Source organism: Lynx rufus, unplaced genomic scaffold (genome assembly GCF_022079265.1).
Source record: "Lynx rufus isolate CCGP_SWC_20201006 ecotype Redwood Valley unplaced genomic scaffold, mLynRuf1.p SCAF_10, whole genome shotgun sequence".
Classification (NCBI taxonomy): domain Eukaryota; kingdom Metazoa; phylum Chordata; class Mammalia; order Carnivora; family Felidae; genus Lynx; species Lynx rufus.
The window spans coordinates 45,558,681-45,576,829 of NW_025814824.1; the positions used below are offsets into that span (position 1 = coordinate 45,558,681).

General features: G+C 40.8%; 2 protein-coding genes across 3 annotated transcripts in view; one reads left to right on the top strand and one right to left on the bottom strand.

Moving 5' to 3' along the window:
* Nucleotides 1-7,710, top strand: part of FOCAD (focadhesin) — a 283,468-nt gene extending 275,758 nt beyond the window's left edge. The window contains exons 41-43 of the mRNA XM_047064929.1: nt 2,639-2,890; nt 4,919-4,994; nt 7,316-7,710. Coding sequence (XP_046920885.1) covers nt 2,639-2,890; nt 4,919-4,994; nt 7,316-7,389 — 402 coding nt within the window. The 3' untranslated portion in view covers nt 7,390-7,710. The remainder of the gene's footprint in view (nt 1-2,638; nt 2,891-4,918; nt 4,995-7,315) is intronic.
* HACD4 (3-hydroxyacyl-CoA dehydratase 4) overlaps nt 1-18,149 on the bottom strand; it is a 63,339-nt gene that overhangs the window by 12,521 nt on the left and 32,669 nt on the right. The window contains exons 6-7 of one of the 2 annotated variants that reach the window (XM_047064939.1): nt 16,496-16,621; nt 12,813-15,421 (exon numbers count right to left, since the gene is read on the bottom strand). In XM_047064939.1, coding sequence (XP_046920895.1) covers nt 15,339-15,421; nt 16,496-16,621 — 209 coding nt within the window. In that variant the 3' untranslated portion in view covers nt 12,813-15,338. Of the gene's footprint in view, nt 1-12,812; nt 15,422-16,495; nt 16,622-18,149 lie in introns of those variants that run through there. The other variant, XM_047064947.1, reaches the window with a different exon arrangement.

Below are 18,149 nucleotides of genomic sequence, written 5' to 3' on the forward strand. Positions count from 1 at the left end.
AATAAATAAAAACGTTGAAAAAAAAATTAAAAAAAAAAACCTGTTACATTTGTATACACTGATAATGAAGCAGCAGAAAGAGAAATTAAGAAACAATCCCATTTGCAATTGCACCAATGATAAATAAAATACCTAGGAATAAACTTAACCAAGGAACTGAAAGACTTGTAATCTGAAAACTATAAAACATTGATGAAAAAAATGAAAATGATAAAAAGAAATGGAAGGACATTCCATGTGCGTGGATTGTAAGAACAAATATTTTTAAAATGTCCATACTACCCAAAGCAATCTACAGATTTAATGTAATCCCTCTCAAAATACCAACAGCATTTTTCACAGAGCTAGAACAAACAATCCTAAAATTTTTATGGAACCACAAAAGATATCACAGAGGTATCACAATTTCAGACTTCAAGTTACATTACAAAGCTATAATTACAGAACAGTATGGTATTGGCACAAAAATAGACACATAGATCAATGGAATGGAACAGACAGCCCAGAAATAAACCCACAATTATATGGTCAGTCAATCTTCAACAAAGGAGGCAAGAATATGCAATGGGAAAAAGTGTCGTCAACAAATGGTGTTGGGAAAACTGGACAGCAATATGCAAAAGAATGAAACTGGTCCGCTTTCTTACATCATACGCAAAAATAAACTCAAAATGGGTTGAGGACCTAAATGTGAGGCCTGAAACCATTAAAATCCTACAAGAGAGCGCAGGCAGTAATTTCTCTCATAGTAGCCATAGCAACATCTTTCTAGATATGTCTCCTGAGGCAAGGGAAACAAAAGCAAAAATAAACTATTGGGACTACATCAAAATAAAAAGCTTCTGCACAGCAAAGGAAACAGTTAACAAAAACTAATCATCAACCTACTTAATGGGAGAAGATATCTATAAATGACCTAGCCCACAAGAGGTTAGTATCCGAAATATATAAAGAACTTCTACAGCTCAACATCGAAAACCCCCAAACAATCCAATTAAAAAATGGACAGAAAACATAAAAGAGACATTTCTCCAAAGAAGACATCCGGATGGCCAACAGACCCATAAAAAGATTCTCAGTATCAGTCATCATCAGAGATATGAAAATCAAACCCACAAGGTGATATCACCTCATTCCTGTCAGAATGGCTAAAATCAAAACCTCCAGAAACAACAGATGTTGGTGAGGATACGGAGAATCCTTTCACTGTTGATGGGAATGCACACTGGTGCAGCCACTGTGGAAGATGGTGTGGAGGTTCCTCAAAAAATTAAAAATAGAACTGCCCTATGATCCAGTAATCACAATCACATCACTGGGCATTTACCCAAAGAATACAAAAATACTAATTTAAAGCGATATAAGTGCTCCTGTGTTCACTGAGGCATTATTTGCAATAGCCAAAGTATGGAAGCAGCCCACGTGTCCATCAGTAGATGAATGGATAAAGAAGGTTTGGTGTGTGTGTGTGTGTGTGTGTGTGTGTATGTGTACATATATATGTATACATATACACATAAATATATACACATACGTATGCACATACATACATACACACAATGGAATATTATTCAGCCATAAGAAAAAATGAAATCTTGCCATTTGCAACAACATGGATGGATCTAGAGAGTACAGTGCTAAGCAAAATAAGCCAGTCAGAGAAAGACAAACACCATATGATTTCACTCATATGTGGAATTTAAGAAACAAAACAAAGCAGGGGCGGGAAAGAAGCAACCAAAAAACCAGACTCTTAACTATAGACAACAAACACATGGTTACCAGAGGGGAGATGGGCCGGGGAATGGGTGAAATAGGTGTATGGGATTCAAGAGTACACTTAGCTTGATAAGCACCGAGTAATACACGGAAGTGTTGAGTCACTATATTGTACACCTGAAACTAATAGAACACTGAATGTTAACTACCCTGGAAGTAAAATTGAAAAGAAAAAAAAAAAACAAAAAAACCTTGGGATTATAGATGTAGGTCAGGATCGAGAGTTTGGGGAGTGTATTTCATTTCATGCCTGCTAATACTCAAAAATATGTTTTTAAAAATGCCTAATGATTTGTTGTGACTCCCACCAAGAATGCTTGTTTTTATTTTGTCTTAATGCTTATATTTTCAGCATTCATGGAACAAAATCAAGTGTTTGCCACTCAAATATTTAAATATCGAGAACAGAAAAATAAAATACATGTGGAGAGTCATTTGTTGTTCAAAATAGAATCAGACTATACGTTTTTCTAAAACTCAGTTGGGGCTACGTAACAATAAATCTAAATATCCCTTTCCGTATCCCTCCTAATGAATTCTTTAGTCTCTTTGGAAACCCCAAAACAGAGTAGTGTCTGGATCTCAATGTGATGAGGAATTAAATAACGTTCCCCTGCATTATTAGAGCAATAATAATGAAACTGTTTGTCTTAAAAAAGAGGATCCCTAAAACCTTCCAAAGTCCTAGAATGTCTGTTTATTAAGTGTGGAAATGGAGTTTGCCGTTCAGTCTGGTTCCCCTTCTGGGGTAAAGGGGAAGGTAACACTGCGTCGTGATAGGGGCTGTGTATGTGTACATGTGTTACATGTTTAAATTGTTAAAACGTGTGACCTAACCTTGTGTCTATTTCCTTTGTAGGCTTTGGACTTCTTGTTGCTGATATTTGCAATCGCAGTGGTTGCATGGGCAGACCATGCGGCCCCTCTCCTCCTTGGCCTTAGTGCCAGTTGGTTGCCATGGCATCAGGAAAATGGCCCAGCTGGGTCAGCTTCGAGCTTCCTTGGCAGGAGTCCAATGCACAGGGTCACTCTGCAGGAGACTCTCACTCTCCTTCCCAGTAGCATGCCTATTCTGCTGCAGAAAGAGCCATGGAAGGAACAGACCCAGAAGGTGAGGTTCGCAGCCGCCCGCCCTGATGGCCATTTTCTCCTTAGCAATTTCTACAGTAGAACTGAGGTTGGGAGTTAAAGTGAAATGGGCATCACACCACGGGTTTTCATACTCCGCCTCAGAGAGTGAGGCTAACTGCTGGCTAAAAACAGCAACAAAGACAAGAGCAATAACTTGCTTACAGTTGGAGGCGAGGCAGAAAGAGGAGCTTTTACTTGCCTTCCGTTATTAAAGGCACATGTGTTCTTGATCCTGGGGGTGACGGGATGAGTAAGTCCCTGAGCGTTCAGAATGTCAGAGGGAGGACAGATGGGAAGGCAAGTTCAAGGCTGCAAGATTGCATAAGGAGAATACAGTGGTGCTGGATAATGGAGGGAATGACCAACCATGCCTGGGGGTTGGGTCGGGGAAACGGGAGTCTGGAGTGTCCATGTTCTTGTAGCATGTGTAAGGTTCCTCATAGCTCATCCCATCCTACAGCCACATTCCAGGGGCCCGTCATGCTCCTGGCCTGTGCTAGGTGACATGGGGAAATTTGAAAAGGTCATCACCCTTGCCCCCAGGAAAATCAGACTGTAGGAAGCACCATTTGGTTTTTAATGTCGAGTTACCCCGGGCTCTTAGCCGTCGTGCAGAGCATCTGAAAATACCGCGCTTCCTGTGCTTCTCATGAAATGGCTCTGAACTGTCTTTAATACAGTTGATTGAAAGATTCTTTTTTGAATCCCATTTAATGAAAACTGGATTTCTGTGAAGTTGAAAGCTTAAAGCCAACTTTCTGTAGCTTACTGTTAAACATCTGAACGTTAGTCTTTAAAAATATTTCTGAACTACGGACCCACAGGTTAGCCGTGTGCAACTCCGCTGAGCATCTCAATTAAAATGCCTTTGTTTTCTTAAGCATTAGTATTACCCCAAATGTTATGTTTTCCATTTAATTTTAAATCAAAACAAATTTTTAAGTGTGGAATCCCCTCATGTTTTTTCTGGCCCAGGACACCATCATCACTTTGGACTACAATGTAGACATCTTGCATCTATTATGTATGTGTAGTGCTTGATTTATTTACTTACCAGTAGGATATTAAAAAACAGAATTGAGAAGAAGAAGGAGAAAAAAAATTTAATTTAATTAAAGCAGAGAATTAGGAATATTTTCTTTCGGTTTTACTCTTTCTTCAAACCAGTTTCTATGTCCAGAGTTAAAATACCCGGTACCCGTGACTAATGTATGTGTTTTTCATGAGTCAAGATTGACAACGTTCAGTCATTAATGAAATTACCTTGTATCTAATTCAAAACCAATTTTGTCTTTACCCTGGGAAATCAGTCAAACTCGTGAGTAGTCTGAGTTTCTACCTCATTTGCAGGATTTATTTGCAGTTAACACATTTGGCTCTATCTAGTAAATTATTTTATGCCTTTCTCTTGGATTTCAACATCATGTTTTGTATCCATTTGGGCACAAATTGTTCTCATCTACAGAATGTCTTATGTTAGAAACAGAGGCTTCTGTCTGATGTGTTTCCCTATTTACCACCCGCCCTACGAGTCTGGGCCTAGATGCACGCGGAATCAGGCAGCATGATGCAGAGAAGGAACGTGAGGCTCTGAAGTCAGGTGCAGTTGGGTTCAAGTCTGGATTCTGCTGTTCACTGGGAGTGGACTTGGGCAAGGTTCTTAACCTCTCTGGTGCTCTCAGAGTGATGAGAGAGAAAGTTCATGGCACACAAGAGACCCCTGGACCCGTGTTTACCTCACAGTTAAAAATCTATAGTAGATCTCAGGATGTTTAGCAGGGGAAGGAGATTTGACTTTGCTGGGTCATTGGACTAAATGGTAGCTGTGTCCAACTTCTCCGTCTCTTATGCCTGGTCCCCTTCTCCTCTCCACTCCTCCGGCTCAGGTCGGTATTTACCTCAGAGCTCCTGCACTGATATGCATGTATGCAGGCCAAAGGGCCCCAACTGGTCTCTTGCTATTAGTGGGACTGTCTTCACTGATCCTGCTCTTTTCTTTTCATCCTAGTTCATTGACTGGCTCTTCAGCATCATGGAAAGCCCCAAAGAAGGCCTCTCAGCCAAATCCAGGGATCTTTTGAAAGGTATTACTTCCATACTACATGCCCAGCATAGATGAAAGCCATCCATGGTTGTCTTTGCTGCAGAAACCACATCCTCGTATATATTGGTCCCTGAAAGGCTCATCTGAACTCAGTTTAGAAAAGTAATCTGGAGCTGTCGTCATGTGGCATTTTGAATTAGAAAGTGGACTTAAAAAGAGCTCCATGCCTTTAAATTTAACGTTTATTTAAATAGCTTTTAAATGTTTTATTCTAATGGCAAAAGATCACTTTAATTAATTTTAGAAAATGCAGAAAAGAGCAACGAGGAATCCAGAGTCCCATTGCCCAATGGCAATTTTGATATTTTTTCCTAAGAAGTTTTCCCCCTCTCTGCGTATGAGTGTTGTTCTAACATGTTTATAATCATAAGCAACTGAAAAATACACATAGACACTTTGAGCACACTGCCTTTTTTATTTAAAAATCATCTTTTAAAGCATTTTAACCTGTTCCTATATTGGCTTCATTAATAGTATTTACAATAGCTGCATAGTGTAGCTATGCCAAGGGAATTGAACATTTCCTACACTTTCAGGCATTTAAATAGGTTTTTGTGTTTTTTATACTTCTCTATTGATTTGTTAAACTATGACTATAGGAACCACAAATATAGAATATCTTCACGTGAAAATTATGTATATTATTTTACTCAAATCTGAGAAGTCTTTTTGGGTGTTGGTTCTGTGGCCTGAAATACCTTGTATTGTCATCTGTGTCTTAGGACTCAGGGGTCTGGTCCAACCAATGGCTGCTGTTGATATGGCCTCTGACATGCTGTAAGATATTGCACTAGAAGGTCTCATCTTGGGAAAACCGCCTGTTGGCCTACACTTGTGATAATCTTATCTGTCCAGCCTGATAATGGTCATAGTATGACCGTCCTTTTCTCTAAGTAGGGTATAATTTCTTCGTTGCCAAACAAGTAAGAATTCCCTAATCTCTTGGTTCTGATCCTTCTCCCTACCCCCAGCATAGGCAGAGGGCATGTACAGGAAGAGGATTGTGATCAACCACAGAACTTCACTGAGAATAAGGGCAGTGGTCCGACATATGTTCACTCGATCCGTCCCTAGAGACTTGCTAGGATTTCCTCCATTTGTTTGCCTCGAGGAGTTTAAACTCATGCTTAATGACCATGGGTCCCTAATACCATTGGTTCCTCCAAACATACACTGTTTTAGGTCATGAAGATAACAAACACCTTGATATGGATGAGGAAAATAGTTATTTGGGTCAAGGAAGAAGTACATGTTCACTTGATTATATAGTCAAGGGCTTATTAGAGTCACACACAAGAATTGTGTAACTCTGGCTTACCTACATTTCTTCACACTACTATATTTTAAATAACAGCTCAATATATTTATGTTAATATCCCAAAATAAGATCTATAACAAGCCTCATACTATTATATTTTAAAAAATATATCAATACATTTATATTAATATCCTAAAATAAGATCTATAATAAGTTACCTAGAGGAATTACATAGCTTTCCTACTTGAAATTGATCCCTGAGGGACCCATGACAAATAAGAAAAGGTATAGACTTGTGGGTACATGGTCACATACAGATTAGTACAGTCAGGCTTGTTCCATTGAGCACGTGAACCTAATAACTTCATCACAGGACCAGTATTTTATTTCTGTCTTTTACCTTTTAACTGAACATGTAATGGAAAATCATATTCATGTAGAAAAGTGTACAAATCATAAGCAGGTTTTTTACAAAGGGAACACACCTATGTAATCATCATGAGATAAAGAAAAAAACAAAACAAAACAAAACAAAACAGTGGCATCCCAGAAGTCAGTTTTGGTTAAATCTGCAGAATTTCCTGTTAACTGGTTCCAGAATAACTTAAATAACAATTAAAAAAAAACCAACCTTTTCCCCAGCTTTTATTAAAGGCTTTCTACTATTAAAATCCTGCCTAAGGCGTGCTTAGTCTTAAAGATTTAGCCAAGTAAGAAAAAGCCAAGTTCTGTTCTGACACATTTTTTTATCTAAATGACCTTTTCAGGGGCACCTGGGTGGTTCGGTCAGTTAAGCCTCTGACTCTTGATATTGGCTCAGGTTGTGACCTTGAGGTTGTGAGATCGAGCTCTGCATCAGGCTCTGCACTGAGCCTGGAGCCTGCTTGGGATTCTCTCCCTCCACCCCCTCTCTCTTCCCCTCTTCTGCTCACACACGTGCCTTCTCTCACATAAACAAACAGTTAAAAATAAGTAAGCAGATGACCTTTTTGGATGCATTTCACCACATGCAACAGCACACTTCACTTTTTTTGTCCCCTTAGCCACCCTGCTGTCCTTGAGAATTCTCCCAGAGTTTAAGAAGAAAGCCGTATGGACCAGAGCGTATGGTTGGTGAAGTTCTGTGATAGCCGGCAACATCCTCAGATGGATGAGGAAAACCATAGAAATGGAAGAAGTTTTTCCAGAATTCGTGTCTGGGGTCGCTGAGCCTTGACGCAGAGAGTTAAGGGTCACGAAAAGGTGGAGACATAACCGACAGTTTGACTCACGCGTACCAGGAGAAGCGGGCATTGCTTCCGTACCCAGGCCAGTTGAGACTGAAACAAGAACTTGAATTTTCCTGTATTTGGCAGGAGTTCAACCTGAAGATTTACTCTGTGCAAATTGGACAACATCATCCTCTCCCCCGTAAATTCTAGTAAAGTAATCCTGTGAATGTTGTGCCTGTGACTTCTTTGTTTTAAGGCATGGGGAAGCTTTTGCTAGCAAAACCAAACTTATAGTGGTGACAGTGACATCACCATCGATTTCCCTCGAAGTCTCTGGAGGATATTCGTTGACTTCAAGTTTTCTTCCTGAGAAAACAGTCTTGCCGCCTATCAATAATAAGCCTGGTGTGAGTGGAACATTAGCTAACTCAGATTCGTTAGTGGTGGCTATAATTTTCTTACGCTTGGGTCTCTTGAATGCAGTCTGAAAGTTACCGAATCCAAAAAAGCTCCGGCCAAAGAAGAAAACAGGGGCTCACAAACCAAGAAGTTCTAGAGCAGATCCGATCAGGTTCAGTCAGCTGCGCTCGGTGAGGCAAACAATGCCATTAGGGCGCGTGATCACTCCACATAGTTGTTAAGACGGCTGCCCGCAACCACAAAGGGAAGGAAAGGTGTCCTTGCCCGTAGGTATGACAGGAGCAGCATGGAGAGGACTCTGGTTGGGCTTGGATCACATGCGAGTCCCCGAACAACATAGACGTGGGACGTGGGGTACCCCAATCTACCGGGCCTGGGTCACACCTAAACCGGGTTTCCTCCAGGAGAAAGATGAAGGAATGCTGGATAGAAATCTTTTTGAGGGGCGTCTCAGTCAGTTGGGCCTCTGACTCTTGATTTCAGCTCAGGTCATGATCTTAACAGTTCGTGGGATCAGGTCCTATGTTGGTTGGACTCTACACTGATAGCACAGAGCCTGCTTGGGATTCTCTCTCTCTCTCTCTCTCTCTCTCTCTGCCCCTCCCCCACTTGTGTGTGTGTGTGCTCTCTCTCCACCCCCAAAGAAATAAACATTTTAAAAATATATCTTTTTGAAAGAACAATGTTTTTTATAAGTACAAATCTCTACCTTAATTAAGCAGGGTGGCTGGTGGCCTAATGACAAATAAATGAAGTTATGCGACAATGTCCTCGAGGGCTTGAGAATCAGGCAGCATTTCCATTGTGATCTGCTTGCTAATAATTTTTCCTTCGTGCGGGCATTAATCAAAGCCGCCTTTAACCAATCATATGTATGTTGTGATGGATACATACGTGGGATCACTAGGGATGAACGTTGTGCCCCCCGGAGTGATAATATACCTTTGTGTGTACCATGCCATATCAGTGCCCGGTTCTTTACAAGCACCGGGGAACTTTTAGTCTTCCTGTTTGACATACTGTGCGTTCATGTCGTCACCCAGTCAACCTCCCTCCCGCTCAGGTTAAAGATAACTCCACGAGTTTAGTTTCCAAATATATGGATTTGTGATTGCAGGTTCCGGATATCTGTGGTTCACTTCGTAATTCATGTTCTTCTTTCTTTTTGCCGAACCTCAATAAGGTGCCGAGATGCTTTCAGAAAAGGGGAAGGCGAGACGGGCCCTCGGGTAGTATTCACCTGCGTTGCCGATATTTCGTGTTTACTATTTCCTTAGAGGCTGGGCTGGAGGGAAATGAATTTGAGGGCAGAAGCTGAAAGTTTTACATGAGAAGCTAGCTTCTCTTGCCTTCCCACTGCATACACTTTCTTATACTTCCTACCAGAGACTGAAATTCATCTAATATCTGTTGTTAGGTGCCATACTGTAAGTTCACTAGAACCTCCACTTGTATGATCTTATTTCACTCCTACAACAATAGTGTGAAGAGGCATTTCTATTTTGAAATGGAGCAAATACATCTAATGAGAGGCAGAGCTATATATAGATTAGCAGGGCCCTAAAACCCCAGATCTAGTGCTCATTCTACCGTATCAGGGCATCAGCATCCACTTTAAGATGAAAACTCCTGGGGCGCCTGGGTGGCTCCGTCGGTCGGGGCGTCTGACTCTTGATTTCAGCTCAGGTCATGATCTCGCGGTCTGTGAGCTCGAGCCCCGCGTCGGGCTCTGTGCTGTCAGCTCAGAGCCTGGAGCCTGCTTCGGATTCTGTGTCTCCCTCTCTCTCTCTGCCCCTTCCCCGCTCATGCTCTGTTTCTCTCTCAAAAATAAAGCATTAAAAAAAATTTTTTTTAAAAGATGAAAACTCCTACCAAGGATTGAATCTCGTTCATGCTTAATATCGATTGCTGTAATCAGAGAAACGAAATAACCCTTAAGCACAGGGAATACGGTCAATACTGAAATAATGGTGACAGATGGTAACCACACTCAATGGGAGTGCACATTGGGTAATGTATGGAAGGGTCAAACATCGATATTGTACACCTGAAACTAATACAACATTGTCAACTACAAAAAAAAAAAGAACCAAAAAAGGATACTACCTCATGTTGATAGGCTGCTGGAATTGGGAAGTTAGGAGTTGTAAAGGAATGGGTCTTTGTGGGTTAAGGGACTTTGAATTCCTGGGCCAGCTTGCAAACGTGGGTGGCAGTCAAGAACAGCGAGAGGAAGTGGACACTGAGGGTGTCTGCATTTCCGCCCTGAATCGGCAGGCAGACCTTGCCGGTGCGGCAGGAGAGGGAAGGAAGAATCAACCCGGTCTTCTAAATCCAGGCTGCCCTTTTGATCTCAAACTTTGTCCCCTGCTCGGGCCCTTGGGGAACAGAAGAGTACAAAATGGGAGAAATAAAATAAATCTGTATCCGTTCTTCCCTCGCCACCCCACTCCACCCCCGTTTTGTTTTCAGCAGTCTTGAGCTGCAGATTTGTGGGATTTTTCCGATTCACGGTACCCTCTGAAGGGTCTAAGATATAAGATTCTAAATTTGAAAATCTGAAGGTTCTAAAATCTCAAGATCTAAGGCCACTGGAATGAGCACACTCTTTCTGTTGGTCACCTGTGTGACCTCAGGTCAGAAGGAGGCTATTCCCTCAGGATGGCTCGCGTTGTTCTCTAGAAATCAGAAGTCTCTGCCTTCTCAGACCAGATGTTCCAAACTATATACAAAAGGAAATATTCCAAGTTATCTTCTGTTGGGTTTCGAAATCACAAGTTGCCAAGACAAATAGCATGTTGGAATATCCTAACAAATTAATGTGTGGGGTGAAAGCTTTATTATGTGTCTCAGAAGTAGCCACTCTCTTGATTTGAAAAGTGTGCATTCTAAGCAGATGTTGGCATCCATGCAAGTGCCTAAAATTATCTTTTTTTATTTGTGATGTAATGACTCCATGGTAACTAACTACAGGGTTCTTAACCTTTTTTGAAGTTGACCGCCCGAATTTCTACTACATGATTTCAACCAAAGATAACGATATTGTGATTATAGTAAGACTTTGTTAGGAACTCCGCTGCTGTCTTGAAGTAACTCGGTAACTCTGAAAATAAGCCGTTTTAAACTTTCGGTAAACATTTTTGTAAATTGCTGTTTTAGAAGGGAAGTCGGATCATTTGGTTTGGATGTTGTGGCCTTCGCTAAAGCCAGAGTTGTAGGCTAGGTGTCTGGTGAGTCCGTATCTCCACCCCACGAGCCCATTCCTGGCTGCAGGCATTTCAGATGGGACCCGGGGACCGAATGGCGCTGCAATAATTCACATCCTTACTCGTCCCGTTGGAGAAGACACCTCACGGCGTCATCTTCATGTGTAAATGTGTATCATCGTCGCGTTGGTCCTGGATGAGGTAATGTGGTTTTGTATTTTCTCAAAGGAAATACTTAATTCTGATCCTGGAAACACTAAGGTCTCATTTTTTTTTTTTTTTGAATGTATGATAGATAAGATACAGTAATTACGAAGTTGTGAATATGCATGTAACTTGTTAAAGATCATTTGATTCTTGTCAAACATAAGGGACGTATGAAATAATTTCCAGCTAAATTATTGGATATGAAACTAAGAGTGACAGTGATGATTCCCTGACTTTGGTTTTACTTCTTGAATACAAGGAGTAACTTCCCTCACAAAGTAGTTGTAAGGATCAAATATAAAAATATGCGTTATAAATTCTCAGATGTAATAGAAATGTTACCACTTTTATAGGTTTCACTAAAGTAGCTCTAATGCTTGACCATATGTACACTGGGACTTGGGAAGATCGTAGAAATTAAATTGTTCTCCTTAAAACATTCTAAAAGCAAGTAGCCCATGAAGAAAGGGTACTAACGTAAATTTTAAAAAACTTCATGTGTCTTCTAAACATGAAGTGTTGGGACGAATCAAATATAATTGAAACATCACCTAATTGATACATTTCTTAAAATGTCTGTTTCTGGATGTATTGGTAGCAATCTGTAAAGTCAGAGCCGCACAATCATGGGTACTATGTGGCACCATGTAAGGTCCTGGGGGACGAAGTAAGACAGGACATTCCTGCCTTCATGGAACTTGGTTCGCTGATTTACATTTTCTGAATCTATCTTATAAGTTTAAAGCATCCAGGAAAGCCTGTGACAAATTTCCTACTTCTGTATAGCCGCTTATATTTTAAAAAGGTTTAATTTACCATACTTCATGTGTTGGCCAGGGCAGGAAACCAACTCAGGGGCATTCAGTTGGTAAACATTAGAGCTGGATTTCAAACCCTACCCACCGCTCTTAACTTCCAGGCCACATTCTCACTGGATCCCGTGGCTCAGCTGAATACCACAAAGCACGCGGTAGGCACCTACGTTTGATGAATCAAGACATGTTCTTACTGATTGATTTTCAGATGGAAGTGACAGTTCCCCTTTCTAAGATGAGATTTTTCAACTCCAGCCACCCTTACCAGCGATCAGTGAATGTCATCATCTTGGTTCTAAAAACAGAACTACGTGGCATGGTGGCTTTTATTGAAGTTCTTATTAGCGGTTTTCTGTCCAAAGCTGACATACTTTGGACTCCAACTCCAGTGTGCCAGAGGGGCATCTGAGGAACCTGGCAAAATGCAGGCTCCCGGCTCCCAGGGGCACCCTGGAATCTGCCTTCTAGGTGGTTCCCTGGTTAGTTCTGGGACTGTTGCTCCCTGAAACATACTCTGAAAAGGTACCCTGGTAAAAAGGGCCATATCAAAGTTAGCACAGCAATTAGGTCCAGAAATAGAAAGCAAAAGTTACCCGAACAAAGGAAAAATAACGTAATGTTTACAAAGCAAAAATAAAGGAGAGGACGATGTTGGGAGAAGGGGAGAGAATTTTTAGCACATTTTAATTTTAAATCACTTTAATACTTTAGCACAATAAAACGTGACTGTTTTCTTTGTATATAAACATAAGATTCTTTGCAGAAACATTTTGGATATTGATGTTATAGCTACATCATCTTTCGAAAGAAATGCAAATTCTTTCGAAATTTGCTTGCTCAAGGTAGGCAGAATAAGGTATGTACTAAAACAAAAGGGTTAACTTCTTTTAGGGACTTCAGGAAGATGCGGTTTATTCTTTAGTAACAAATGTGTTTGCAGGAAGCCTGATAAAGGTTTTATAATTTTAGGCCTACAGTGCGCAAGGCACCCCACATTGTTTCTTGAATGAATGTAGACGCGTTTGCGGCAACTAAGAATCAACTCCTTTTACTAACAATCTGTTTATTGAAGAAAAACGTCAGACGAGGGTAAGAGTGTTGAAAAGTGAAGAAAAGAAAATGCATTAATACTGAATGGATATGTTTGGAAGAAGTGTTACTGCTTTTCATGCACTACTTTGATAAAGGAAAGGCCCAGGGACTTTGATGATATGACAGTGCGTACGTGATGTTTTTCAGGCAGACTTCTGCTCAGTGATGAAATAAGCTCTGCAGCATTTCGTTCAGAGCAGTTTTATCCCCCACCCCCTCCGGAGGTCCCGGTGCTGTTGATTACTTACTACACCTTAGCTGGGGTTACTTGGAACTTGAGGCACTGGAACTTGGCATTGAAAACTCCAAAGAAAGGTCATTTTAAAAGTTATGTGTTATGCTTTTAAAATATCTAATAGTTTCCTATTTCATCTATATGTATTAGATTTGGGAAACTGAGCATTTGACAACACTGAACAAAATGAAATAGAGATTTGATGGACACACAGTTAAAATAGCCAAAGAAATCAACTTTGCATTCTGGGTCATAGCCAATTAACTAGGTAGATGTTTACTGGCTGGGTTTCTTAACGTGGCGAAGGAAAAATTACATCCTTATTTTTAACTAATCTCTAACGAAATTTAATATTTCTCTCAATTATGGATACAGGCAACCAACCACAAGAACAACTGTGACTGGGTCACCAAAGGAGTCATGGATTTTGGTTTCAACTGTTGCAGACCTGAAATTGTCAATCCATAATTCTAAATTTCCTTGTGTTTCTTTTCAGTCTTCTATTTTAAGAAGTACGCAGGTTCTTAAGGTCATTTGGTTTAGAAATTAAAGTAGTATTTAATAACAAAATGTAGTTTCTCTAATTGTTACAACTCTGCTCTTCCGTGATTCTAGATGTAAATAGTATTTCAGCGATCTTAATTGAGAGGAAGCTAGACTGAATCACCCAAAGTTTGCAGAGAAATTCTGTTCTCTTCCTACGCTAGAGCTTTCAGTAAATTTTTTAAAATAAGCAACATTAGAAACAAAATCTAGATTTTTAAAAGGATCATTTTTATACTTATTTTGAGATTCCAAATAGGATACTAAATTTGTAAAGATAGCAATTATCTTTATTAACGCTCAACTTTTTAAACGTTTTATTTAGTGGAAATGAGATGACCAATTTTTTGTAACTACATTTTTACTACCTGGTTTTTATGTCACAAAATGTTTAGTTCCCTTTTTCTATGGTTACTGGATCAGAAGATTCTAGAATTCTTTCAAGAAAAGTGAATGATATACCAGTGTTACAGAGATGATGCTATTAGTCAATTATTCACAAATATTTTAGATCTTCAAAAGAAAAGTTTTCAAAACTCTAAGTGATGACATAGTAATTAGCAATAATTCAGTAATCTGAAACATCACTAGTTCTTAGTTGCCTTGTTTCCTTCAAAATTATTATTATAGTTTTGTACCTTTTATGTCCCTATAAGGTATGGATATGGCCTCATTTTTTTTTTTTCCAGGAAAGAAATACGGGGCATTATTTGTATATTTATCAAAGATCTATTCTGTTTCATCAGGGTCCTCTTTTAAGGATTGAAGTCCAAGTACCTTGTGTAATATTAGTGAACATTTTTCCAGGGTTTGGAACACGTGTCATTTCCTAAGCGTGTCTAATGTGTAAAATGGTGTGAACCGAGGTGATGGCGGGGCATCTGTCTGTACAGTGTCTTCCTAGACAACTGCAAAACAGATTTCACATCGTTGCCCTCCTGCAGACTTGCTATTTGGGAACTCCGAAGTGAAGAGAAATGGAGAGAGACGTAAACAGATACAATTCCGGCTAACACCTTTGGTTTCTCAATTCAATGAAGTCTATCCCAGTCCCTCTCCTATGTCTCGTTAACCTTACAGGAAAACAATCAGGCTTCCCACGACGTAAATTTAACTTGTATAAAACCCACAGCTTTGGTGAAGTAGCTTGCACAGAATACGTGTTTTGAAAACATGCGAGGATAAGAGAGTGCCGTGATACGTATGTCTCAAGTTTGAGGAGAGCAATCCCGTCGTGGGTTTTTTGTCAAGTACCACGTGTTTTTCCGCCACGGTGCCGTTTACTGCAGCGAATCCACAAGCCTGGTTTTTCTCTTGTCACATCAGAGCGCCGTGCTTCACACTTTCTTCTTTTTAACAGGAAAGCCTTGGAGGACGTCTCTTCTTTCTGAGTAAAGGTGACTGTAGGTAAAATACATGCCTAACATGGAGAAGGGAGGGGCAGATGTAAGTAAGGTTTACCAAGCGTTTCCCTGGAAAGAATATACAGTCGGAGTGCCGCGTGGAGTCGAAGGACAAGACACTTGCAAGGGAGACCCAAAGAAGGAACACTTAACCCAGGGTCCAGATCTTCTGCGGAAAGGGAAGGAAAGCATACTCTGCTGTCCCGTTCGGTTTGTGGCAAGGGATTCGTTTCTGCCTTTCCCTAGGGTAGCTCTCTCTACCACCCCGCAAGCGTCGCATCTGTCTTCTCTTTGATGCGTTGTTCTTACAGGTCTGATAATGATTACCTCCGGAAGGTAACAACTCTCTTGGGGACTGGGGAAGGTTAGAGCTGCAGAGAGTGAAACGTAATCGTGGAAGTCCTCTGCCAGTTAAATTTTCTCAACTCCAAGTGTTTGTCCCACACATTTTTCTTGTGTTTTTAGCACCTCCTCCCACTTGCCTGCTGGGGAAACGCTAGCACATAAAACCAAACAAACAGGAAACAAAATCGATATAAATGGGAAAACCAGAATGGCCAAGCTTGCTTCGTTTGACATCTGTGTTTTCTCTATAGATCACTATGTCCATGGTCAAACTTTTTTTTTTTTTTTAAATGTTCATTCATTTTCGAGAGACAGAGCATGAGCAGGGGAGGGGCAGAGAGAGAGGGAGACACAGAATCCGAAGCAGGCTCCAGGCTCTGAGGTGTCGGCACAGAGCCCGACGCGGGACTCGAACTCACAAACCATGAGATCATGACCTGAACCAAAGTCGGATGTTTGAGCCACTCAGGGGCCCCTCCACGGTCAAACTTCTACATTTCCTACAACTGCAGGTATGTTACCTGCTACGGAAACTGTTCGTGTTTATACAGTGAAACACTGATATATCTGATCTTGTGATGTCCTGCAAAAAGCATTATAACTTCGAGGTGCTTTACTAACAAGATCTAGTCCATCATGCCGGGCTTCCTTTTCTGCCTCTCCCGTGTTTGCAGACCTTTCTGCTAAGGTAGATAGCAGCACAAACCAGAAAGCACAGGAAGAAGGCAAAAACAAAAGCCACTTACCTATAAAGAGCATCATGAGATACATTTTCAGCACGTATGGGAAATAGATGGCTAAGTCGAAAGGCAGCTTCGTGGAGTATGTGCCAGATGATTCGAAATAAGGCAGCGACTGATAGATGGCAAATGCTGGTTAAAGAAGAAAGAAAGAATTGTGGGTTTCCTCTCCTATTGCTACAGGGATGGGTGTGTGTGTGTGTGTGGATATTTTGAATTTTATAATGACGGTTGTGACCACTGCTGAATCCCACAGCTAAAGCTACAGTTTAACAAAGAAATGTGAACGACTAAACTGGCAAGACCATGACAACGGTGTGACTTGAATTTTTTTGTTGTTCATTTTACACTTGGTTATGCCCACAGAGAAACAGTTTCCAATGTTTCTTAAAGTGGTATCCCCCAATACTTGTCTCCTTAGCCACTAATAGGGATGGATGGATAGGTTGATGAATCCGAAAAATGTGGCATACGGTTGCTCTCCTTGGAGTTTCAAAACGCCTATCAGTGCAGTAGAGATTCTGAAAAGCTCTGCAACCAAGAAACTGGTTTCACTCAACATCTCCTCAGCTTAACTGGCCTTCGAATAGCTCCTCCTTCCTCCCCACCCACTAGTAGAACTTATAAAGACTTCTGAGCAACTCTGGGAGAAATGGTGGCCTAAAGAAGTTTGAGGGAGGAGGCTGGGGTCAGATAAAGAGATGGAGGTTCAGAGAGGGAGCAGATGGTGAAGTAGGAGGAGCCTGAGTTCAGCTCAACCCATGGACACGCCAAAGTAACAGCTACATCTGCACAACTCTGAAAACGTCCTGAACACAGGACAGACCTTCCACAGCGAATTGAGAGAGAAGGCCACATGGAACTGGGTAGGAGGGGTGGAGATGTGGTTGGAAACCAAAACCCTAGTGAGACTAACCACAAACGGAGGGGACACCACAAGCCTGGAAGCGCAAGGAAGTAAGGAACCACCGCAGAGCGCCCTGGCACTGGGGGACTGCCGTGAGAACGAGTCCCTATGACATGTGGCCTTGAAATCCAGTGGGGCTAATCTTTGAGAGCCTTAAAATTCAGCGGGATACAAGGTTAGAAGAAGGAAGGAAATTATAAAGATCAGACCAGGGATGAATGAAATAGAGACTTAAAAAAAGAAAATATCAATGAAACCAAGAGCTGGTTCCTTGAAAAGATAAAATTAATAAACCTTTAGCCAAGCTCCTCAAGAAAAAAGGAGACTAAACTAAAATCGGAAAACAGTAGAAATAAAAACTGACCCACAGCAATACAAAAGATTACAAGACTACTACGAAAATTTCGATGCCCACAAATTGGGCAACTTAGAAGAAAGAAATTCCTAGAAACACAACACGTTTCCAAAATCGAATCAGGAAAAAATAGAAAATCTGAATAGACCCATTATTAGAAACGACCTTGAATCGATACTTTACAAACTTCCCAAACAGAAGTCCAGGACCAACTGGATTCACAGGTGAATTTTAACAAACATTTAAAGAAGAGTTTATACCTATTCACATCAATCGATTCTAAAAAAAATGGGAAGGGAAGCTTCCAAACACATTCTATGAGGCCAGCTTTACCTTTACATCAAAAGCAAAGAGACTACCCCCTCCCACCACCCTCCCTCTAAATACAAGCCATTATC